The sequence below is a fragment of the Struthio camelus genome, chromosome 3 (assembly GCF_040807025.1).
Source record: "Struthio camelus isolate bStrCam1 chromosome 3, bStrCam1.hap1, whole genome shotgun sequence".
Classification (NCBI taxonomy): Eukaryota; Metazoa; Chordata; class Aves; order Struthioniformes; family Struthionidae; genus Struthio; species Struthio camelus.
This window is the reverse complement of record NC_090944.1, coordinates 42020173-42045110: the sequence shown is the minus strand read 5'-3', so window position 1 is coordinate 42045110 and position 24938 is coordinate 42020173. Positions and strand designations below refer to the sequence as shown.

The 24938-nt window shown below is 45.4% G+C and overlaps 1 protein-coding gene and 1 long non-coding RNA gene across 2 annotated transcripts in view; one reads left to right on the top strand and one right to left on the bottom strand.

Moving 5' to 3' along the window:
- Nucleotides 1–5995, bottom strand: part of KCNQ5 (potassium voltage-gated channel subfamily Q member 5) — a 304972-nt gene extending 298977 nt beyond the window's left edge. The window contains exon 1 of the mRNA XM_068937551.1: nucleotides 5611–5995. Within this exon, the coding sequence (XP_068793652.1) occupies nucleotides 5611–5987 (377 nt within the window). The 5' untranslated portion in view covers nucleotides 5988–5995. The remainder of the gene's footprint in view (nucleotides 1–5610) is intronic.
- Nucleotides 5504–24538, top strand: LOC138066710 (uncharacterized). The gene is made up of 3 exons (XR_011140111.1): nucleotides 5504–5666; nucleotides 6590–6992; nucleotides 19720–24538. It is a non-coding gene; the product is annotated as an uncharacterized lncRNA (long non-coding RNA).
- Nucleotides 24539–24938: the final 400 nt, after the last annotated feature.

Genomic DNA, 24938 nt, shown 5'->3' with positions numbered 1-24938 from the left:
GTTCATGAGCAACACTAGGAAAAAAGAAGGAAAAGTGTTACTGCCCATTTCATCCTCTCTACTGATCACGGAGAATGTGCTGCAATTTTAAAGACTGTTGTACCTCAGATATTCAGTCCAAGGAAATACAGGAAGCGAATGTAAAAAGTCCAGCTAAGAGAAAAGTGGAGCTTTGCATCTGATGCAGAATAACCCTAAGCATATGCATCAATATGGGCTAGGAACCCACTGTTTGGGTTGCAGCCCCCCTGAAAAGTGCTTTGGGGTTATTGTGGACAGCAGGTTGAGTACAAGCCAATAGCATGCTCTCATCAGAAATCAGGCGAACGGCCTACTGCAGTATGTTAGAGAAGCGTGGCCAGCAACCTGCAGAAAGTTATTTTTCTGCTCTACTCGGTGCCAGTGAGCTGACACCACTGCATCCAGTTTTGAGCCCCCTAGTTGAAGAGGGATGCGGAGAAGCTGGGAAAGACCCAGGAGAGCAGCGAGACAGCGAGGGCCTAGAGTACATGTCTTACGAAGAGAGGTTGGAGGAGATGAGCTTGTCAAGTTGATCGAACAGCAGCCTACAGCGACCTGAAGGGACGTTACAAGACAAAGAAGCCAAGCGCTCTCCCTTGCTAGTGCCAGACAGCACAATGCGGGGCAATGACCACAAACTGCACTTGGAAGGTTCAGGCTGACCAAAAAGACCAAAAAGCCTTTCACAACAGGAGGAGAGTGCAGTCCTGCAACAGGTTACCCAGCAAGGCTGCGGGACCGCCATCCTTCAAAGTGTTCAAGGCCCAGCTAGACAAAGGCCTGGCTGACCTGATGCGGGGGGAGAGGGCATCTTCAAACGGGACCCCATGATCTTCAAAGGCCCCTTCCAAACAACATGTAAATGAGAAATACGCATACATATAGGGCCAGAGACTTCCTCACATGGGACAAAACGCTGCAGGTTTATAGTGAAGGGAGTCTAAGTATTTACCATCATTCATTGTCACTCTCTGAAAGAAAATGCTTACTGAAATTTAGGTGATACATGAAACAGTTATAAATTTTTACCCTCTCAGTAACCTAGTACGATTTACTTTGCAACATCATTTATGTTGTCAACATTGCTTTTATTTGTAAATATGGGGGGGGGGGGGGAGATTAATGTAAATATAAATACAGTGTTATCTTAACAACATCAGGCCCTGACTCTGAAATGGTACGTGAAAAGAGGAAAACCTTAGCTCTAGCCACAGAGTGCTAAAAACTAGTACATTAGATGCCCTGAGCTGGACAGAATAGAATAATAAAATCATGCATGCACTTTCTGATAGTAGGAGAAAAAAAAAAACAAGTATTTAGGCTGTTGCACATACTGCTTTTTAAGTAAGAATGTGGAACCTCCCTAATGATACCAGCAGCACAGTATGATCCAGCACTGTTAGCTCACATGCAAACAAACTGTTGTTCAATAGCAATCTGATCATCAGTAAACTATGCTTGGAAAGCACATTTGGATAACTAAAATTGCTAGTTAAATCTTTGGTGGCCTCATTAGATTTTCTCATAAAATTACTTTTCAGCCTCTTCCACGAAGAATGCAAAAGACAAGAGGAGCATCATCCTGGATCATAAGATCATCTAGCACAGTATCTAGTCTCTAGTAAGGACCAATAGAGGATGCCCGTGGAAACATATCAAAACAGGTCATGCAACGTGATACCACCCTGGTGTACACATCCAGTCCTCTGCAATTTGTGATTCAGAAACTTCCAGAGCAAAGGTGGTGGCTTTGTAATAAGGAGGACCTACTCACACCATTAAAGACCTTTTCCATGGAATATATGATAAAGAAGTCATTAAGAAACTGAAGATTTATTTCAGGAACAATAAAGTTAACTTGTTAAATTAGGAAACTTATGCAACTAATTATATCCTACCAGCATAAACAGTATCAAAGAGCAATATTGTTTAATGAACAGCTCAGGCCATCTCTTTTTCAGAATGTCAATTAAGAATAAAAGTAACACAAAACCTTTGTGACAGTTGAAGATGAAACCCAGAGTTAAATTTGCAACAAATCTGGGATTCCCCTTTGATCAGTCTCAGGCAATGTCACGGTATTCGTCCTACGTTCTCATCACACCAAACAACCAAAAAGAATCTAAGCAAACAGCAAGAAGAAAAAAAGAAATCCTATGACATCCCAAGACAATGCTTTTAAAAGTACAGCATTTTAACGCATGTGCACACGTTAAGTACGCACATACACCATGCCTATGTGATGTGGTGCGGCATAAATATTTTACTAGCAGGAGTTTAAGTTACTGACTCATTACTCACAAACGGTATGAATGCTCTTTTCTGATTGTACAAGTGTTCATATTTTAAGTAAGTGTTCCTAAATGATTAAGAACAGAAGCCTGTGGTATGTGAAAAGCAGTTTTTCAAAACGTTACAGGAATGATCTTAGTTTTTCAGTAGGGCTTCTATGTAACGAGCTACTGCGGTACACATACGGGAACCAAGAAACATGCAACTTGCAGCTCTACTACCCGGCATAATCATATTGAAGTCAAAGGCCTAGGCTCAAGAGTAAATGCCTAATCTAGTAGCAGAAGCCTGCAGAACTGCTGCCTTTCCTAGCATTTTGCAAGTTCATATTTATGAATAAACTAACAAATTGACTTCTGAATGCAGGTCACAACACTCCTCAGGTGGCTGTCCTATTTTTTTTTTCTTATTCAAAAGGGTAAAAAGAAAAAAAGGGGAGTACACTATGCACAGTTCTCAGCTCTAAGGTGTTTTTCCCTATGGAAATGAGAAATGAAAATATCACTGCAGAAATGGTTTCTTATTGGTTAATGGTGCTTAAGTCCTCATTCTTTATTTCAAAAACAAGCGAGCAAAACCTAAACTTTACATATCTTAAGCATTAAATTGAAACTCTGAAAGCAAACAGGTTATTTCAACTGGCATATCAGCGAGCTTCATTTCAGGAGACCAACAATGTAGACCGAGCGTTACAGCTGACAGCCCCTTCCTGCAGCAGAAACGGCACAGAGCTCCGAGGGGCTCTGCTCTGATCAAGCATAGCTTAGCAAAGGTAGGAGCAGAAGTCTCAGCCACAGGCTGAGTAATGGCCCTGGAACTCTAGAGTTACTTGAGTGTTTGAAGACTTTCAGGCACTTTTTTTTTTTTTTTATTTCTATAAGAAAACAAATTTTCCAAGATGCAATTGTGGTGCAGGTGGCTGGAAAGAAATGAACCCACAACACCAAAAATACTATCTAAATATTTGCGGTCATTAATTCAAAATGATATAAATACAATAAAATAACTTCTAGGGGGGCAACCAAGCTGGTCAAATCGTCATCCAATGCAACCTGAAGTGTCTACTTAAAACGCACCTTAAAAACAGGGAGCTGTAGCAGTGACAGATTCTTAAAGGTAGTACTATTACTAGGTGCCTTTATATCACCACAACGTTTCAAGTTCTTTCACACAGATCTGCTCAGATAAAAGATATAATATTGGCATTTACAGCTGCCAAAATTGCCATTTGCAATTAAAAATTAAAACTGGCACTCTTTCTATGCAGGCAATTATCTAAACGCAGCTGGCGATCTTCCTTGTTTACAGTGCTGCTGTGTCATGACTTCACTTTGCATGGAAATTTTTTTTTTTTTTGAAAGTTTAAACTTTTCAACTTTATTTCCCTCTTGAATTTTATTTGTTTTAATTTTCCTCATGCTCTCAGAGAGAAAGGTTCAAAGCTACAATTATAGATTTTATATGGCAGCTTAAGACAGCGCACTAAGACAATTCTTAGCAAATACTTCAGTGGTTTTCACATTAAGTACTACCTATTCCATAGGATAACAGCTGACTCCTGTAAGAACCTAAGTAGCAAAATGTACCAAATAAATGCTCTCCAAGAAGGAAGTTCTGTTTGTAAGTGTAGATTTTCGCAGCGAAATAATAGGGTAAGCAGCTGTACTGAGCAGACAAAAATCCTTTTACTGAATAAAACAAAACATTAAGTATATTTCTACTGTTTATCATCTACAGCAATTTTGATCTACTAAGTAAATCTGTCTATGAAGTATCTCATTAATCACACTGTCATGTTCTTGGCAAAAAACTGCTTCAGCTATAAAAACCTGTTATTAAAGTAGGGTTTGGGGATTCCCCTGCTGCTGGGAGAAGCGTATTCTTTACGTTATCCAACGGAACTTTTAGGGAATAGTTGCTTTTTCACTAAATCTGCTGTAACCAGTAGTTTGACTCTAGCTAGTACCACGGAAGAGACAGTTATGTACAGCAGATCAGTTAAACTCTCCACTTTCTTCAAGATACATTTTCTGTGGTCAAACACAGATATATCTGGGATAATACTGAAGATCAACTCTGTCCACCTGAATGATAATAAAATCTATCATTCTCCATCTGTAACTGATGGCAATATTTTCATCTAGGACTAGGAGCAATTGCAGTGACCCCAGGCTGGAGACGGCACTGCATGCTGTACTGCACGTCCTGATGGGCCACCCAAAAGGGCTTTAAAGTTGGGCCTTTCTGCTGTTAGGAAGCCCCTTAACACCAGACGCTTGTTAATGAGAGAAGGAATAGCACAGACTGTGGAGATGGATACTTGAGGTAGTGATGGATCTTAGATCCCCCTCTCACGTAACTGTCCCACGGTAGATAAACCAGCAGAAGTTTAATGGCACAGTGGCAACGACACTCTTCAAAGAGCAGCGCAACAGTCACAGCTCTTTCAGAGCGCGGACAAAGCGCTCACCCAAAAGGAGGAGTTCCTTGCTAAACTCAAGAGAGCAGAAATGACAACTATCAGGAGAGCAAGGTGAGCGAACTGTTAATTCCCAGTTGACTGGGCTGCTCAGCTGTTTCCTAAGCCCTGGCCGAGGGACACCTCTGGCTCCCGCAGCTGCAGGTGGGCGCTCCCCGGGCCGGGCTACCGGCAGGAGGCCCGCAGCCTTGAAGCGCTGCCCGCTGGCGCTGAGCACGACAGCAACACCACGTCCATCAACAGCAGCCCCGCCGCACCGAAAGGGAAACCCGCGTGGAAGGAGCCCGCGGCTGCCGGCGCCCCGGCCCCGCGCCCCGGCGAGGCGCAGGCCGGCCGCGGGGCGGTGCAGCCCGACGGCACGGACCGCTCAAACGGCGCGGCTCTCCGCTAACGCGGCCCGGGCGGCCCCGAGGCCGCGGCGACGGGCGCTGCAGGGAGCCTCCTATCGCGGGGGCCCGGCAGCGCGCGCGCTCCGCGCGGGGTTTTTTCCCGCGGGATGAACGGGGCCGCCTTCACCCCCCCCCACCACCACTCCCCGCCAGCACCGCAGCCGGGCCCCGCACGCGCTCCCACGCGGCCGCGGCCGCCCCCGCGTTGAATCTGGCCGGGCGGCACGGGGCGATGCTCGGCGAGCGCGGGGCAGCACGAGGAGGAGGAAGAGGAGGAGGAGGAAAGGGGCCCGGCCCGCCGCGCCGCGCCGCACCGCGCCGGCTCTGCCCGCTTGCGCGCCCGCGGGGACAGGTGCGGCCGGCGCCGCGGGGGGACGGCACGGCACGGCACGACACGGCACGGGACGGGACGTGGGCGGCCGTACTCACACGAAGGCGTGGTAGATGAAGGCCCAGCCGCGGGGCCGCTCCAGCACGTTGTACAGGTAGTTCTGCAGCCGGCGGTACTTGGCGTTTCTCCGGCAGCTCTGCCCGCTGCTGTACGACAGCGGCTTCCCCAGCAGGCTCATGCGGGCTCCGTGCTTGCCGCGGCGGCCCTCCCGCAGCCCGCCGCCGCCGCCGGCGGGGGCGGCCGCGCCGCCGAGGAGCAGCAGGCCGTCCCCTCGGGCCGCCGCGTTCACCAGCGCCCTGCCCCGGCCCGACTCCACATCCTTCATGCCCGCCGCCGGGCGCCCGGCCGCGCCGCTCTTCACCCAGAGCCCCGCGGAGCCGCCGCTCTCCTCGCCGCCGCCGTGGTTGCGGGGCATGGCATCACCCCGGGCGCCGGGGCGGGCGCCGGGGCAGCGGCGGAGCAGGGCGCGGGCGGCGGCGGCCAGGCACGCCGCGGCGGCGGGCCGCAGGAGGCAGCGGAGCCCGCGGGGCCGGGGGGCGCGGGCCACTTTGCTCGCCCGGCGCGGCGGGCCGGGCTGCGGCAGCTTCGCGCGGGGGGGTGGGGGGGGACGACGCCGCCCCCCGCCCGGGTGCGCTGTCCGCCGAGGCGGCGCCGCCGCTGGCCGGGGGCCGCCGGCCCCGCAACGCGGCCCCGGGGCCCGGGCGAGCGGCGGCGAGAAGCGCTGGACGGGGCGGCGGGAGGAGCGGCGAGGAGGGCGGGCGGCAGCGGCAGCCGGCGGCGGCGGCGGCGGCGGCGCGGCGGGGGAGGTCTGCGCGCCGGGGCTCCGGCAGTACCTTTCGCTGCCCCCGCCCTCCGGCGGCGCTTCGCTCGGCCGGGCAAGCTGTTGCTCGGGCTCCCAGCGGCGGCGAAAGTCGGCGAGTAGCGCGCCCCGGCGGGACGCGAGCCCGGCCCGGCTTGCCCGGGGGCGCCGACGGCCACGGCAGGGCGAGCGGCTGGCAGGACGCGCGGCTCCCGCAGGCTACGCGCGCTCTCGGGAGATGTCCATTTAAGTCCGCGAAAGTAACAGAAGTGCTGGAAGTCTCAGCGGCGGCGGCGGCGGCAGCCCGCGGGCAGCTCGGCGGGCGGCGGGGAGCCCCGGCCGGCCCCGGGCGGGGGTACGGCGGGCCAGCAGACGGGAAATCCCCCGGCGTTGCACAGTCTGACGCGCTGCCGCGGCCCCGCGCCTCGGCGAGCGAGTAAATCCCAGCAGCAGCAGCAGCGGCAAGCAGCCCTCCCTCCCGGGCTCGCCAGCTCCCACCGGGCGCCCGGCGGCCCCAACCCCGGCGAGGTGCGGTCAGGGAGCAGCGGTGCAGCTCGGTGCGCGCAAGAAAAGAAAGCTCCCCCTGCTGAGGACGGGCGTTTAACTCCCCGGCGCATCAAGGTGAGTTTGCAAAAAAAAAAAAAAAAAAAAAAAAATTAAATACCCCCCCACCCCCCAAATAATAATACAGAAATCCTCCGCAGCTCCGGCCGCTCCGCCAGGCGCGCCCGGAGCCGGCGGGGCGTAGCGGGAGCCGCGAGGGTTTTGGGCGCCGTTTATTGCCGGAGCTCGGCGGGCGCCCCCGGTCCGCGCCCCCCCCCCCCCCCCCGGTCCGCGCCCGGGAGCCGCGTGCCGCCGGCCGCCGCCTCACGTGACGCCGCAGCCCCGCTCCCGGGGCGGCCCCGCCCCGCGCCGGGGCGCGCGTGGGGAGCGCGCGCGGGGGGGCGCGCCCGCAGGTGGCAGCGTGGGGCTGCGCTTCCCCCCGCCCCGTCCCCAAACGCAGCAGCGCGGCCCGCTGACACGACCCGAAAACCGTCTTGGGGCAATCGCCAGAGCCAGTCAAGTTTGGCGTTTCCCTAACTACCGCCTCGGAGGCCGGGCCCAACTTTGCACGCGCATCTCCAACTTTTCGAAAAAAACGCGAGTGAGCAGGAAGGGAGCTGCTGCGCTCCGGCTGCCGGCGTGAGCTGGCAAGGAGCTGAGGCAACACGGCGCTGATGTTTCCAGCCGCAGCGCTTACGGACTGCTGCGCTGTCTCCAAAGCCCCTCGATCGGCTGCCTTTGAACAAAGAATTTTGTCGTCTTCTTTTCCTCATTGCACTTCCTCCTCTAATGCAAACACCTGCAAACAGCACCTTTTGCACGTGAAGCCCAGCGGGTTCACACTCATGGTAAGGGGTGGCAGAAACAGCGCACATGGCCAAACAAATGTTAAATAGTTGGTAGAAGTATCCACAGCAACCCCATTAATATTTAAGCTTTCCAGTAGCCCGTATCTACTCCTCTTTCTTTGAATTGGAAATTGAGTTAGTTAATCCTTCATTTACGACTTGTTTGCATTTCTCTGTTTTGATATGCAAGTGTTTATAGTCTTTTCATTTTTCTCATCCCCATGTACCCATTTAGAGCAAAATATGTATAGAATGTCTTTTGAAGTTAGTTATGTCGCAGTCACTACGCTTAGATTTATACTGTGTCGGCCTTAGTCACTTGAGGAAAATATTTGAGGATTGGTACTCAAATTCCCAAAAGCTAAAACGTGCAGTTAAGCTGCAAGCACACGCTCCAGCCGCTCGTTGGCTTTGCCCGCGCTGTAAGGCCCCAGGCCTGCACGCGCTTGCCCGAGAGCTTCGTGTAGTGGCCGTGGCTGGGCGATCCGATCTCCGATGGACTCCTTGGAGTAGCGCAACTGAACACAGGCATCGCCGTTGGCAGGATCGAGCCGTTAAACTGGGGAATGTGGACAATAAACCGTGAAAACTACTGAACTCCTGTTCCCGATGCACTGTTTGTTACCCTCAAAGAAATATGGTTATAATTCTGTGCCCTCTAGTGGTTCCTAAAGCCATCTATTCATTTAAATAATAGCAAGGAAGACAGTTTGTGAGCACAAATCGTAGGCCAGTGTTGAAATGTAGCCATACATGCAAAGACACCCAGAAGCATACAAATATCATAGTTAGTGATAAATCAAGTATTTTATTTTACTATGTGTGAACAAAAGTGTTTTTCCATTATCTTTGGTAAGTAATGCTCAAAAAAGTGTGTATTATGAAAAGATTGGTGGCAATTAATGAAGTCCTCACTTGTTAGCATGTCAGATAATCAGAGCATGATATGTCAGTCAAACACCGAGTAGAGGGTTAGCGTTCACGTGCAGCTGATATCCCTGTATTAGGCAGAAGGCGTATATTATGTAAAAAGTTCTAGCGATCCTCTAAGTATTAATGCAGTTCTTAATGCAGAATAAGGGTCTACATTTGTAAGACAAGAGATTTCCCTGCTAGTTTGGCTTCAGACTCTGTAACACCTATAGAGATGAGTCGTGTGAAATTCTAGCACGTCCTCAAAGCGCGGCATCGTCCTGGGTTCAGGTGTCAGTAACAGGATCTACTTGACGTAATGGCCAAGGCAAGAACTTTCCAAGGAATCTGGACTTAGATTCCTTGCCTGCAGGTGTACTACGTCCACCCTGCAAGTAGGACCAGGAAAGGTCTATATGAGTGCAACCAAGGAGCAGATATTGCTGCGCTGTATTGCTAATGGCAACAACACATTCTTCCAAAATCATGTATCACAGTTTTTAAGATCATGTTGCATTATTCCAATCAAATGTTATATATCTTGATTTGTGGAAGGACCAGCATTGGAAGGACGTATAACCCGTTCTGGACAATTACAAAATGTTGCATATGTTTAGGTTTTTCAAGATTTTCTTTCCAATACTTAGGATCACGTTGTCTGAAATCGGTGTTTCTGGGTTCAATTTGAATAAATGAGGAAAATATTTAAGTAGTACTGATATTCCCTCATTCCTATATTTATAACAGAATATATTTCTGCAACAATATGTGAAGTTCTCTTTAAAGACATTTACTAACTGGAATTTTGGGGATAGAAGTACTAGAAGTTAAAAGAGGCTTTCATGATGGCTGCACTCACATACTTTAACAGAAATAAATACACAAAAAGCCTGATGTGATCATAACACGTGGTACAGGTACTAATGGAAGAAAAACGTTGTTAAACTGTTCGGGAAAAAAAAGACGACTGGTTGAGTTGTGCAAGGTTGTCGCCAGAATTCAGGCTGTTGGGTTCACAGTCTTGCTCTGTGCAGCCCTGTCGGATATGAGCTAGAGTCTATCCCACTCAAGTCAAATTTACCTAAGCACCTAGTTGCCTGAAGTCACAGTCAGGTGCCTAATGAATTTTTCAAAGTCTGCTGTGTCCCTGTCTGCAGCTAAATGTTTTTGAAAAATCTGCCTGTCTGTGCCATAGTTTCATATCTGTCACTGAGGGTGGTAGCAACTCATTCTTGGAGGTGTTGCTAGCATAAATACATAGAACATTGTAAGACACAGTACTACCAAAAAAAAAAAAAAAGAATAGTACAAATCACATACGTATAGTAGCTGTTTTACCCAGAAAGGCAGCTGGAGTGCTAGCTGGAGGGCCTTGGTAGCTATGGTTTGCAAAGGTCAGTTTACCATGGTATCATGTTTTGAGTTCATTTAAGTTGCTTGTGAATAAGCTTTTTTTTTGTGTTACATAATGCTGTGAGATATCACATACACTGTGGCTTTGCATCTCTTTGTAAGATTTTGACCTTTCCGTCTAATTATATGGAGGAGGGGATGCATATAACTATTCTTGAAGCCAAGCATACGACAGGAATAAGTTTTCAAATCAATTAGGTGTTAGGACAGTTCATTTGGTATGTGCAACTGTTGTGTGGCCCTGTGATATATGGCCTGCATCTCCAGGAAACCCCAAATGAATCACCATTATTGCAAAATAAATAATTAGCAAAATGGCAAACAAGGTGAAGAGCATGGCAGGGTGCATATTACAAGCTGTCTAGCCGGAGCGTGCAGCACACTAGCAGCTGTAGCCGGACCCTGAGTTCCTCATGTTGGAGTATTCTTCTGCAAGCTTCTTTCCATAGAAATGAAAGAGGCAAGACTGGCATCATGTGCATGGACAGCGCAGAATACACTGCCCAACCTTCCCTGCGCCGCCGTCAGGACAGCCCTCAACCTTGGCCTGGAGGGAGCACCCTGACAGGAAATTTAGTTTCAACATCCTTTTTAAGTATGTTAGGCAAGCTTGATAATTCTGTGGAAGTCCTGTCTCCACAAAGTGCTGTATTGAGATGAGGCTTTCATTTCAAGTGCACCACAACTGACACCAATAAGCACTCGGGGTAACTACCAGTTCAGGCTACCTTTTAATCTGAGCAGAGGAAGCGAATGGCTCGCTCTCTCAATGCCTCTTCCCTTTGCCCCCTTGACGGGAGGTATGCCAGAAGTGACTCTGGCTGGCTCAGTACGTCTGTAAAACCCAGGGCTAGCCCAACCTGGCTGGAGAGAGCCTTGCACTCTGCCCCTTCAGCTTCCTCTGCCAGGAGTGGGCTCTGCTGGCCACACTTAGTGAGGCAGTTCAGCCTCCCCCTCGTGCTGCACCAAACTCAGGGCAGCGGTTCCTGGCCTTGCTTTCCATGCAAAATGCTCATTTTGCTTCCTGACATCTAGTATTTCCTCTTACTCTGATCAGATATTCATCCCTGATAAGAGAATTAATTGATTCTATTCATTCCTACTTAACCAAGCATCTAAACAGCACTCCCCATTAATAAGGCATAATTGTCCATTCAGTCATGTTCAGCCTCCAACACTATCTCTTTATAACTGCTCTTCCACTCTGCTCTTTTACTTTCTGTTTTCTGTTTTTCCCCCCATTATTTTGTGGCTCTTTTCTTCCCTCTGTCCAAAGTGTCCTTCTTCCGTTATTCAGCTCTCTGACCAAACAGCCTTGTGCCAGAACAACACCATATGTCTTCAAGGGCAGCAACTCTGCCACAGTAGCAGAATCTGCTCCATAGATCATTCCCACTCTGTAATCTAGTGACACCAAAGCATTTGCTCCATTTTGAAGAAAAGAAAGGACTTTATACTGTGAACAACAAACCACTTTACTGTACATGACCTGGAAATATAATAGAATATGAAATTTTTTTTGAAATAAAAAGTTTCACTTCTCAAAATATTTAGTTTTTTTAAATTATATTCCCCTCAATACATACCAATTTTGAGATAAACATGTCACTCAAAAGTGTTAGTGTTTAATATAGTCTTTTATAGCCAAACACAGTGTCTAAATAGGAAAGTGAAATGTAGAACCTTAGAATATTTTCTTCAAAATTGTTTATTATCAAGGAGAAGAATGCAACTTGGCTGGCGTGCAACTACTCAATTCATTCCAGCAGGCACAGTAACAACCCACAGTAGACCTACAGGAAAGCCAGTAAGGTCAAAATATTGACAGATATGTAGGTAAAACAGACTAAAACCTCAAAAAAAAAAAAAAAAGAAAAGAACTCCCTGAACTAAAATAAAATTAATTTCGAACTTGAAACGTGCTGGAAATCCTTGAGCCTTAGTAATGGCTACTTAGGCATTCAGCAGGAAGACATTCTTTTTGGGGGATTGCAATCCCAAGCAAAGATTTCTGGTTTGAATTTGTTTCTGGTTTCTTTGGGTATGGAGGAAATATTGTGTAGAAACCCAACTTGATGTTTGAATTGTCAAAGATGCAGGCACAACAATGTCTTTGCTTAGACATTGTTAAGACGCAACCAAATGCATAGTCTTAGCTTATGTGATAGGTCATCTAGAGGGGTTTGCTTGTGTACTGGAAGAAGCTAGTATATAATATTTTGATATCCCTCATTATGACCTTTTTCTTTAGAGTATAGTTCCTTCATTGTCTGCCAAACATAAAACTTTTGGTAATCTCCTCCTTCCCCTTCTCAGATTTCTTCTGTTTGAACTACAGGAGCTGTGGTTTTGAAAATTCCTATGTGTTTATGGCCTAATCTTTAAGACATTGACATTGACATTTTTTTGACGTGACTATTTCAGAATTGCCTAAAATTTTTCTTCTGAAAATACCTAGAAGCCCTTCAGTCTACAGCTGGACCATAATTTGCATTTATACTGCCTGTTTGCCCAGGCTATACCTTTCTCCACGTACCTTGCCTGAGAGATTGATCAACAACATGTGTAACATGGTATCATTGCATTCTCTTAAACTAAGCTAAGAAGTGACATTGTGCCTTCCTCTTTTACCTTCCTCTTTTAAGTGGTAACTTAAGAGCAAGAGCACCTATCAAAGATACAGGAGACTGGGATTAAGAGCTCTCCCCCAACCCCAATTTCTCAGATCCTTAAGAGTATCATAATCATGAGACTCTTCTTACTCTGTAAGAAAATACAGCTGTGAGCATCATAACGGTTCTTTCTGGGTGCCTCGTTCCTTTCTCCTGAGCCTGACTGTTTTGCATGAAATTGTTAGAGATATCAGAGGGTCCGTTATCAAAAGGATTGTAAATTCTCCTACACAGAAAAATACTCTTAACTTTAAATGTCTCTAGATGAGGGAGACAGCCTCATCCTTGCTCTCCCTATCCCAAATAATTCTCAGAAAATCCATGGAGAGTAATATGGAGAGAGTCAACTGCTTCAGGTGCTCATACTGCGGAGCACTTTCACTTCAGAAACACTGGACATTTTTTGTGTTGCTCACAGGAGGTGGAGCAACGCGAGGCAACGAGGAGCTCTGTAACCTCGGAGCTGCCGAGTAGGCGCCGCGGCTCCTCTGGAGCGAGGGACGCGACAGAAGACGCGCTCTGGTAGCTTCTGGCCCCTTCAACAGGCTCCTTGCTCAGCGCCCTGGTGTTTGTGACCCCCATATGCAGGCTCCTATATGCCTCATGAGTTATTGAGATAGCCTAGTTCCCAATATAGCAGCTTGGTTTCTGCCGTCAGAACGGGAGTGCAAATTTTAGGAGCTAAAACAGAGTTTCACTGTATCTAAACTCTTGTGAATCTAGGAGTGATTTAGTATTCTCAAATGGTCATCAGCCGTTCATCTTGCATGCAAATGCCGCTATGTCTTAGGCTTTATTCCTAGCAGAAATACTGGCCTCAATAATAGACAACTGTACTGCACACAGTCTGGAAGACTCTTCTTTTTGAAGAAATATTCTTTCCGAATTAGATGATCAGTCATGAACCTAACATATTCTGCAGGTGTATTTTAAAATAATTTAAAAAATTTACTACCAATTTCCATTAAAAATTATAAAAATATGTGACCTTTTTAATTTCATGCCTCAGTGAGCCTCAGAGAGTATGAGTAAGACCTTGATGCCCTCTGAGTTACCCAAGTGGCATAACTATAACCTGCTCATAAACTAGGGGTATCACAGAATGCTAGAATAGATATAAACTCTGAAAGTATATAAATCCATTACTATATTAGAAAACAAGTACTTGTTGGAAAGCTTTTGCATTTTAAATTCCTTCTAAGACAAATAAGAATTACATACTTAGGGCTCTTCCTTTCTGCTACTGCATTCCTACTGACTTCAGTGAGATTTATTCCTATCATTAGGTAAAACATAAAAGTGGAGGGGAAAATGTCAAAGGTCAGTAAGGCCCTCAAATACTTGTGTTTTATTGGACAAATAATCAAATTCAATGGGAGTTGTTGGAACTATAGCAATCAAGAAGGGAATCGCTTAGGCTTCTACCTGCATAGTTAGGTGCTTAACTTTAGTCACCTATGTGTTTAAATCTCATCCTAAAGTGTGCACGTTAAAAACTTGCATCAGGAGAACATTAAAAATGAAGAAAAAAACCAAGAAGGCAAAAGTTAAAAGGAATATAGGTGCTCTAGTGAGGCTGTGGGAAATAACAATAGTGAGACAAAGCTTGCAACAACAGGCAAGCAAGAATCATAAAAATGGGGAATAAGATATTTGTAAAGAATAGGGGTTTTTTTCCAAGAAGCTTAAAGGGATGATCTAAAAGCTCTCTTCCTAGGAAAGGCTGGAAATAGCTATTTTATTTAAAAGGAAGAAGGAAAAAGAGGCTGTTATGTGTCTGACGCTAACTTGTATTAAGTCTCCATGTACATCATTGTCTGCAAGAAAGTGTATGAACCGGAAAAGGTTTTTAACATCCTTGTAGAGTTGGCGACAGGATGATCGAATGCTAGAGGCCAGATTCACTAGAGGAGCACTTACGTGAGAAGCAAGATGTACAAATACGGATGTAACGCAAAAAAGCCAACCTTTAACCATGAGGGTGGTCAGACACCAGTACAGGTGCCCAGAGAGGTTGCAGAGTCTCCAGCCTTGGGGTTTTTTAAAACTCAGCAGGCCCCAAGCAGCCTGGCTTAACTTGGAGGTTAGCGGGGCTTGGGACGGGCAGGAGTAGCTGACCTCGAGAAGATCCTTCCAGCCTAAATTATTTGGTGATTCTAAATAACCCAGGGCAATGAATACTTCATGACCTACTCCGTGAAATAAAAACCCTTTGATAAGTTTGACCTGGTCACTACTGTAAGGACATATAAGCATCTGTCACTGCTGGTATCCTACTCCCACTGCCACATCACCAACTATAGGTGCAGGGGGCACAGGGTTGAAAGGGTAGCAGTGGTTCAATGTAATAGCTCCTCTAATTGCTTCCCCCAAAAAGGGGAATAGTTCGCAGAGGTGGGAGAACGACCCAAGGGAGACGTCGTACCACATTTGCCTCTAAGCCTTCCTGCGAGGAGCGGCACAGATTTCGGTGCCTGTCCTGTCCCTACAATGGAACCCACAGTCCTGCAGGCCAGTACTTCCCTTCTCCAGCCCTCTCTCCTATAGTGAAAATCCTTCCTTTTCTCATCTCTTTCATTTCCTTAGGAGATGGCTTGAACTTAGTTGATATTTTACAGCAGGTTTTTTCTGTGCGGAGAGGCTTAGATACAAACCTTTTCTTTTCCTCAAATAAAAAGGCACCATTTCAAAACTGACATTTTTTAGAAGGGAGTAGTGATTTCAGATGCCCTACATAATGAACCATTTTAAGAAAGTGTTTAGTGCTTTTGGTTTGAAAATCAAGCTTCCATTAGCGTTTCACTATTTGAACATCGATGTCTCTAGTCCTTTCTGAACATCTTGATCTGACTTTGCCTCTGGTTAATAGGACATTCACTTAAGTGGACATTCATTAATAGGACATTCATTTAAGTTGTTTAATTTAAGCAGGAGTCAAATTCTGCCTCTATTTTGTTATTCTCCCGAAGACTGCCATTCTGCAAGGTGTTTCATTGATTCCCGCTGCGGAGAAGAGGAACATAGAGCTCAAGTTCATGATGCCAAAAATCCTTGGAATGAAAATTAAACAATATTATTAGCAACTTTCAGCAGGGTTTAAAATGTCGAAACTTAACCTTGCTGTGTGGATCCCTGTCACTTAACTTTAATGAGTAACCAGTAGCAGAAGAGTTTCCTATATCATGTGTGCAGTACCTGCTGAAGAGAGATATGACATATTATCTAGACTGTTTTATAGAAGCAGCTATCTTATCACTGCAATAAAGAGAGAAACTAGAAATTTAAACCATTACCTTCTAAAAGGTGCACTGCAAAACTACGGTTCCAAAATGATTTTTACAGTGCAAAGATGATGTACCGGAACAAAAACTCTTACACATTTCAAAAAGGAACGATGGCTTAGAAGGTAATTATGGGTCATAAAGAAAAGTAGCAGACTACCTTTATAACTCAGCTGAAAATGATTATCACCTTTATTCTACTTTCCTTCTATTAGATACTGATAACAAAACTAATTTTTTTCTCAGAAGGTTTCGGTGGAGCAGAAGTGAGAAATGGTTGAAAGCTTAGAGATGAGTGTTTTGGAACAATGCACAGAACATGCTGTCTGGGGCCACAAACCTACGATTCAGTTGTAACTTAAAATATCTGACTGAAGTTGTTCTTTCCATTCACTGTCTCTTCCATATTTAAATCCATACCGATAAGACTACCTCTCTGTTTCCACAGCTAATCTGTACACTTGAGTAGTGTGCGAGTTGAGGTAGTTTCCTGCTAAAGCAAACAAGCCCCAGAACGTAACAAACATTTTTTGTTTACTTGTGTTCAACGGATGATGAATTTCTGGCTGAGAGGGGGGCACTGGCAATGCCTACAATAACTTCGCAAGAGTAATTTTATTTCAGACCCCAAGCGTTGATTAGGGTCTTATTCCCAGTCACCAAACAAACAGATTTTTTTTTTCTTTAATGTAATATTTGACAGTCTCTTCGGTGTATTTCCTTCGGCTGAGGAGACCTACTGAAGGCATTTTGGCTTAGAGGAGCACATTAGTTAGGAGTAACGAGTTCCACCGGGGAACCTTACCTCCTCTTGCGTAGTTACTTGCTCTCCACTGAACCGGTGCATTTTCTCCCTAAAGCCCGGGACCGGCGCCCTCAGCAGGGGGCACTGGCGACCCGCGGCGGCCGGGCCGGGCCGGGCCGGGCGGTACCGCCCGTGGCCCCGCGCAGGCGGCCGGCGCGGGCAGCGCAGCGCAGCGGGCGAGCGGGGGCCCCGCTGGTTCCGGCCCCCGCGGGCCCGGCGCGGACACTGCGCTGCCCGCGGACCTGCCTCTGCCAGTCCCGGCCCGGCACGTGCGGCTCTGTCAGCCCCTGCTCTTATTCTGCCAACTGATTTCAAGGAAAATACATGCACTCACTCAGGAACACTTCCCCCCCCCCCCCCCGGCCCCCCCTCCCAAAAATCAAGGCAAATACATACAATCGGTCATGAAATGTTGTAAAACGTTAGCAGTCAGGAGCTATTCCCCGGAGAGAGCGGATATTTAAAGAAGCAGCCACATTCAAAAGGATGTCAAAACATTTAGTTTTCAAGCAGCACGATTCCTCTTGGTAAAAATTTCCAAAATCTTGAGTTAAGTTGTTTCTAGAATCACGTGAGCATGTTAAGTCTATGCAGGCAGCCCCGGTAAATGGTCTCCACGTTGCTTTTCTGGTTTTTTTTTTTTTTTGAGGTGTTCTGCTGTTTCTGGAGTACCATTTTGTTATTCTGTCTTAAATGTTTTACAACAGTCTTAAATATACCTTTTTTTAATAACTGTTACAAGTGATTACATGTTAGAGGATTAAGCTTTGCAGGAATAATTACTGAATGAAGTTTGTGTAATTAATACTCACCTAAATAAGGGCAGTTAAGCTGTTGGTCCAGATTTTGTTCCTTATAGTGTCTGTACTAACTTCATTAGATTGTCATCAGTAACGACCACTGCTCATTGTTTTTCGATATTTTAGGTTTTTGTATAGCATGTGTGCTTTTCTAGTTAAAAAGACAGAGAATAAAGAAAGAGTAGTGCCATGCTGTTGTATTTTCTGACTCTTTGTTTGCTAGTACCTGTCTGAGAATTATTAAAAATAATATTCTTTTTACATATTTGGCTCATCTGCATATATTCTCTGACAGTTTTTCTATTTATTTTCTGGAAGCTGTGCACCTTCCATTTAAAAATTTGGCAATTTGGTGCAGCCGTGTGCTGGCTATTCAACGATTGCAAGTGAGACTTGAAATTTTGAAAAGAAGTGCTCAGTCCTGTGATTTGGGGCTTCAGGCAACTAGGGAAGAACATATTTTTGATGGGGAGGAAGGGTACACTTACCTTTATTGACAAGAAGCATATCTTTTGAGCCCTGAGCGGCATATTGATTGACAGTTCCTCTTCACCTGCCCACTGATGATGGTTCATATCAAGAAGGAAGAGGGAATAAGCAGGGAAAAAAATAAAGGAGTTCCAAGATCAGTAGCTCTGTGAGTTCCTCCGAGCTCCATGAGAAAAGATGAACTGTTGCAGTAGTTACCATGGCTGTGCTGCTCTGTTTACTTTGTGCAAGATCCAATAACACCTAACTTTTCTATATTGTTTTAATTGCTTCCCATCGGAGAACATTTCCAGACTTTTGCGTTTTTGAAGTCAAATTCTATCCCTGGCTTTAAGTCTTCTCAACCTGATTACTGCAATGTTTTATTCATTAACATGCACACTGTTTAAAACCAGCTGAAAGGAAGGCAGCAGAGCAGTGGAGTTCTGACTGGTGTTAGGCTGTGGAAACACAAAATCCTACACACTTTCCAGGCTATGCTTATCAGCTGTCAAACCGGTGCGTTCGATCAGATGCTTAGTTACTTAAAATGAAATTAGCGGTTTGCAGATTTCATGAAACACATGTAACTGCAGGTAAGCAAGCTGTTTCGAATTACAAATTTAATACGTACAGATAGTCCTCTTTCTCCCACATTGCCTGTAGTGCTCATACTCCAAAATGGTATAAAGAAGACTGGCCTCATCTATTCATAGTTATTTTAAATGCAGGTTACCTCACCTCATGTATACCAGTAGCATATAGGAAATATGCTCCTCCTAGATTTTGACTTTTAAATTGTGGATAACTATGTTATTTACCCCAATAATAAGCATACCCCAAGTATGCTCTGCTGTTGAGCAACACTGCAAAGACGAAACATTTCCACAGGTATTCCACATTTGGTCTTCCTGAGGACTGCGTTTCCCCTTAATTTCTGGTCCAGTTATTTCAGCGAAGTGTTACGGAGTTTTGAAATAATAAAATACTTCATAACTTATTTAATAGTCTTTTGTGACATAAAATAAATATACCCTTCCATGATTGCTGCAGGTAGTGATTCAATCACATTGTACTGTCTTTAAATTTTTTTCTTATTATTTTGCATCCTGAAAAGTTCCACTGCCTAAGTGATCTTCTGGTATCAAATAGCATTTATTTTTTAAATCTAAATAGAGAACTTCATGCTGATTATTACTGATCCCTTTAAAAAAAAATTGTTCTGCTAGTGTTAATTGTAAAAACCAAGTTTGTACACGCAAACAGTCTTGAGACCCATGGTCCGTGCATGCAACCGGTCGTTTCTATGGTTAGCATAAGCAGTGTTTATGTGCATGCCATTCACCACCTAACCCAGCCTGTAACTGTGTGACAAGTCTTTAGCAGGCACAACCATCTCCGGTTGAGCTTTGCAGGCCTCTAATCTTGAAAAAGTAATAACTGCTTAGACGCATGGATTTTTTTCACTCCCTGCTGCAAGATGAAGAAGTTTCAATATCCCGTGTCAATATCATATAAATAAATGGTGTAATGCAAGGAGAACATGTCAACTGATTCCTTTCTCATCGCGCTTACTGTCAAAATCTATTTGAAATGTGTTTTGCAGGAGGAAGCAGATGAATCCCGGGTGAGTGCAAGAGGAGCAGACGACACATGAAGGACAAGGTCCTAAATTGTCCTTCTGGAGCAGACAGAAGCCCCAAGGAGCTTGCCCTTCCTCCTCCCAGCTCTGCTCCCCCGTTCAGAGGGCAGACGCTTCGCGAGCAGGCAGAAAAGCAAAGGTGACACCTTCAGGAAATATCAGGAAGGGCACATAATTACCAGTGTCCTACCCAGCCCTCTGATTTTCAGCAACTTTGTGAACAGCGTTCAGCATCTATCATGTTGCCCTTTAGTATACTCAGGATTCTGCCTGACTGTGTCGGAAAACTTCGGGTGGGTGAGACGGTAATGTGGTACTCGTTTCAGACGCACCATCCCTTTTTATAGGCACGCAGAGCAGGACGTGATTAGACATGATATTTTACTATAACATGAGATCATCAGGTTTATCAGGAGGCAGGATCAATGTAGATATTTGTCTGAGAAAAGTTTTTCTCTGCAATGTACTTATTAACAATTTATTATATAGATTTTACAAAATTTTCGTAAACGAGAAAAGTTTTCACTGATATTAAGTACTTTTTCTACTGGTGCTGCAAACCTTCTTTATTTTTACTGGGAAAGAATATATCTGAGCTAGTTATTTAGCATACAAAGAAGTACAGTCTTTGTGATTTTTGTTTTGATTTTTATGAAAACTCTCTTAATTTTAACGTCTAAAATTAATTGCTCCACACTTCTCTAGGCAGTATAACATGTTGCAGGCAAGACCTCAAATATGCAGCAACTCCTCTTTCCTAAGCTAGTTCGGGGACAGCATATAAAAGGAGCTAAAAGCCTTGGCTAGTTTTGTCTTGGGACTCAGCTTTAGAGTGAAAGTACTTTTATGGAATGAGGTAATAGGAAAAACTAATTCTTGGATTAGGAAAAGGGAAAATATCATGAGGAACTGTCAGAAAGAAGATTGTTTTCTGATTTAACTGTTGCAGATTTATCTTGAATGTGCAGGGCATGGAAGATACTACAGAAAATCCATTACTTTGGCAGGAGGTCAATGTTCTCTTATCAGCACAGCCAACAGTGTTCCTGAGCAAATTTGGGGAAATTTCATGACACATCTAAGCCCCAGTTTCCAAACTCTAAAATCGGAGTAATAATTTGCTACTTCGTGACAGTGTTATAATGGTAGCCCCCTCAACTTCTTGAAGACTGGTGCTATGCTGCTTAAGATGGTTTAAACGCCCATGATTAACCGTGTCTGCTTTTCATTAATATTGAAAAGCAATGCGGTTTGCTTATCGCCTCCGTTGGTTGCCACAGATGGAGCGGAACTGGCTCGCAGTTGGGAGAACTCTGACACCATCGGATGCTGCTTAGTAAGTGAGATGTTTGGTACGTTTCTCACTGTGTAAAATACATCTATCTTAGTGCATGACTAAGAGTAAAAAATTTAGACCGTAAAGGTAAATCAATTAAATGCTCTTATTCTTGTACCAAGTATACATTTCTAATGGCACGTTTTGCAGCGTGTTGTTATATTGCCTCACAGTACTGACAAACGTGTTATTATACACAACCAATCCAAATCTGGCTCAGTTACCCTGCAGATAATTTTAAAACACCTTAAAAATTTCAATCAGGAAGCATTGGAATACCACTTTAAAAAACCCTAATTTAAACGTGCAAGTGGAAATAGCAAGATGACAAGGAGTGGATTAACCACTTACAGAAACCAAGTTATGCTGCTCTTTCATTGGGAAAGGTGATGAAGTACAATACTCTGAGTACATGCTCGCGTGAATGACATTCCTCTCTCCTGCACTTAATGCTGACGTTCCCTTCCCCATCCCACTAAAGCAAATTATCTGCTTATTGACTAGTTTAATATAATGCTTGAAAGACTACGAGCAGCTTACTGATATGTGAACAAATCTCCACTGTGAGCGAGAGAGGCGATGCAGCCTGTCTGCAAAAGAGCTGTTTGCAGAGTGAGAGGCCAGAAGCTAACTTACTTCAGGACTGGTTGCCTAAAGTTACATGCTAAATCCAAATTCTTACCAATAGCAAGGTTATGTTAACTTTTAACATTTCAGCAGGAACTATTGGATATCCAGCACCTCTTGGCTATTCAGTCAGCTGAGAACATGCACTTGGATGCACATTTCTGGCCATGGCCGATTGGAACAGTACTGGGATACAAGGTTATTATTATTTAGAAGCTATTACTGAGCCATTATTTTTCTTCCAAATCACAAACCCCGGCTGATGTATAGCGTAATATAAAGTAGATAGTACCTTTTTCTTTAAAAGTTACCTCACTTCATTTTTTTTCCCTACTAACCCAACTCAGGTTATTAGTATTCTTTACTATGCCTGCAACTACATTATGAGAGAGGGGTGAATTTAGAGATTTCTGAGCACAAGCCTGTCAGTCCAATTGGATATTGCTCCAGCTTTTCATCTCCAGAGATCTTGCTTTAAATCTAGTCAGTATAATCACCCTTACTGCAGGTTGTTGATCTTGTTCTGGTAAAACTGCATACTATTAAAAACCAAAACTGAACATGGAATGAGTTGTATTTAGACATGGTTTGTAGCTGCTCCCCGCCTTTGCTCCAGTCAGCCTTGACATTAGAGAAAGATTACTGAAATCGGAGTTCAACTACGTTTACAATGCTGTGTGGGAAATATTTCCAATACCGGAGTGTTGTTATAGCTCTGTTGTGACATATTAGGACTGCTATAATCAGCAACTCTCATAGAAGTTTGCTCTTTGTTCTTTAGGTATTCTTCACTATAGTACTGTAAACTTCTCAGACAAGTGGGATTTAACTACACCACCTAACCGGTATAAATTTCACTCACCAAAAAAAGAAAAAAAAAAGAAAAAAGGTAGACATCTATTTCACTTAATCTGCACTTTTTTATTGTGTTTTATAAAGCTTGCTTAAATTATTGATGCAAGAGCTCGTGTGCTTATGTTGTTGTAGTATAAACACTGTCAAAAGCATGTTTACCTAGCTAGGTTATTGAGGAAAATAGTGAAAGGGGAGAAATTGGCCGTATGCTTCATAATGAACAGAAACCAAGGAAAACATAGAAATTATCTCATTTTGTTTATATATTTTGTGCTATATAACACTTTTTAAATCATTCTGTTTTTTCCACTGGTAAGCTGATACTCAGCCCTAAGCTATGCTATTCTGGGGACAGAACCATAAAGAATCATTTTTCAAGCCATCATCATGCAGGCCTGGATTTATCCCACCTCCCAGTGTGCAGGGATTTTCAGCAAGTTCTGGGTATCTGTCTTTTCTCTGAAAATACTACTGCTGAAGCAAGAGAGACAACACGGCCTGCCAACTTTTTAATGTGTGGGAAGCATGCAAGTTGGTTTCTCATTTTTATATGCTGCACATAAGGCTATTCACTGTTGGCTTTAGGTGTAGCTCTAGGCAAAATCACAATGTCAAGGAGAACATCTCACCCTGTTTGTCTCATATCACGGCCATGGTCTGTGCTGGACCGTGCTGACTCAGTAGTCAAAGGAGCATCCCTGAAAAGGCACAGGATGCGACACCAAGGAACAGGCAATCATGTATGTATGCAAACTGTGGTGCTCAGGGTGCTCTGTGGCTGCCTGTGTCCTCCTGTTCCTGGCTGCCACGTGGCAAAGGAGCCAGGGAGCCAGGGTCTGCCTAGGAAGACCTGTCTCTCTGCCAGCTCTGGGAAGTGTCATCCTGCCATCCCAAAGCTTAAGATGTTTGTTTCTTCTGTCTCCATTTTCAGAATGGCAGTATTAAATTTAGCCTATTTCTGCTACTTTTTCTTTGCTGTCTCAAGGGCAAAACCTGGGTTGCTCAGAGACAGCTGAACCTCATTCTGCACAAGGCAATGACCATCACATGCTTTGCAGGAAATCTGGGAAGGGAAAAGCAAGGTTTCTACCTTCCTCGAATTTCAAAGGGTTTGTTTACTTTTTCTCTGAGAAAATATCTCCTCTCGTACAAGGGTGGAGGCTGGTTGTTTTCCAGTCTCAAGATAAGTGCAGCCTTCTGAGTAAGAAGTGCAGCAAAGCGGGCAGGAGACCTGCACGGATGAGCAAGGAGCTCCTGGCAAAGCTCCAACAGAAGAAGGAAGTACACAGAATGTGGAAAAGGGGACAGGCCACTTGGGAGGAATACAGGGACGTTGTCAGAGTGTGCAGGGATGCGACAAGGAAGGCTAAGGCCCAGTTGGAATTAAATCTGGCAAGGGATGTCCAGGACCACAAGAAGGGCTTCTTCAAATATATCAATAGCAAGAGGAAGACTAGGGAAAACGTGGGCCCACTGCTGAATGGGGCGGGTGCCCTGGTAACAAAGGATACAGAGAAGGCAGAGTTATTGAATGCTGCCTTTGCTTCAGTCTTCACTACTAAGGCCAGCCCTCAGGTATTCCAGACCCTGGGGACAAGAGAGGAAGTCTGGAGAAAGGAAGACTCTCCCTTGGTTGAGGAGGATCAGGTTAGAGATTATTTGTCCAAACCTGACATCCACAAATCCATGGACCCTGACGGGATGCACCCACGAGTGCTGAGGGAGCTGGGCAGATGTTATTGCTAGGCCACTCTCCATCCTCTTTGAAAGGTCCTGGAAAACAGGAGAGGTGCCTGAGGACTGGAAGAAAGCCAGTGTCACCCCAGTCTTCCAAAAGGGTAAGGAGGAGGAGCCAGGAAACTACAGGCCTGTCAGCCTCACCTCCATCCCAGGAAAGGGGATGGAACAGCTCCTCCTGGAGGCCATCCCTAAGCATGTGGAGGACAAGAAGGTGATCAGGAGTAGTCAGCATGGATTCACCAAAGGGAAATCATGCTTGACCAACCTGATAGCCTTCTATGACAGAATGACTGGCTGGGTAGATGAGGGCAGAGCAGTGGATGTTGTCTTTCTGGACTTCAGCAAGGCTTTTGACACTGTCTCCCATCACATCCTCCTAGGCCAGCTCAGGAAGTGTGGGCTGGACGAGTGGACAGTGAGGTGGACTGAGAACTGGCTGGATGGCCGAGCTCCGAGGGTTGTGGTGAATGGCGCAGAGTCGAGTTGGAGGCCTGTAGCTAGCGATGTCCCCCAGGGGTCAGTCCTGGGTCCAGTCTTGTTCAATATATTCATCAATGACCTGGAGGAAAGGACAGAGTGCACCCTCAGCAAGTTTGCTGATGATACTAAACTGGGGGGAATGGCT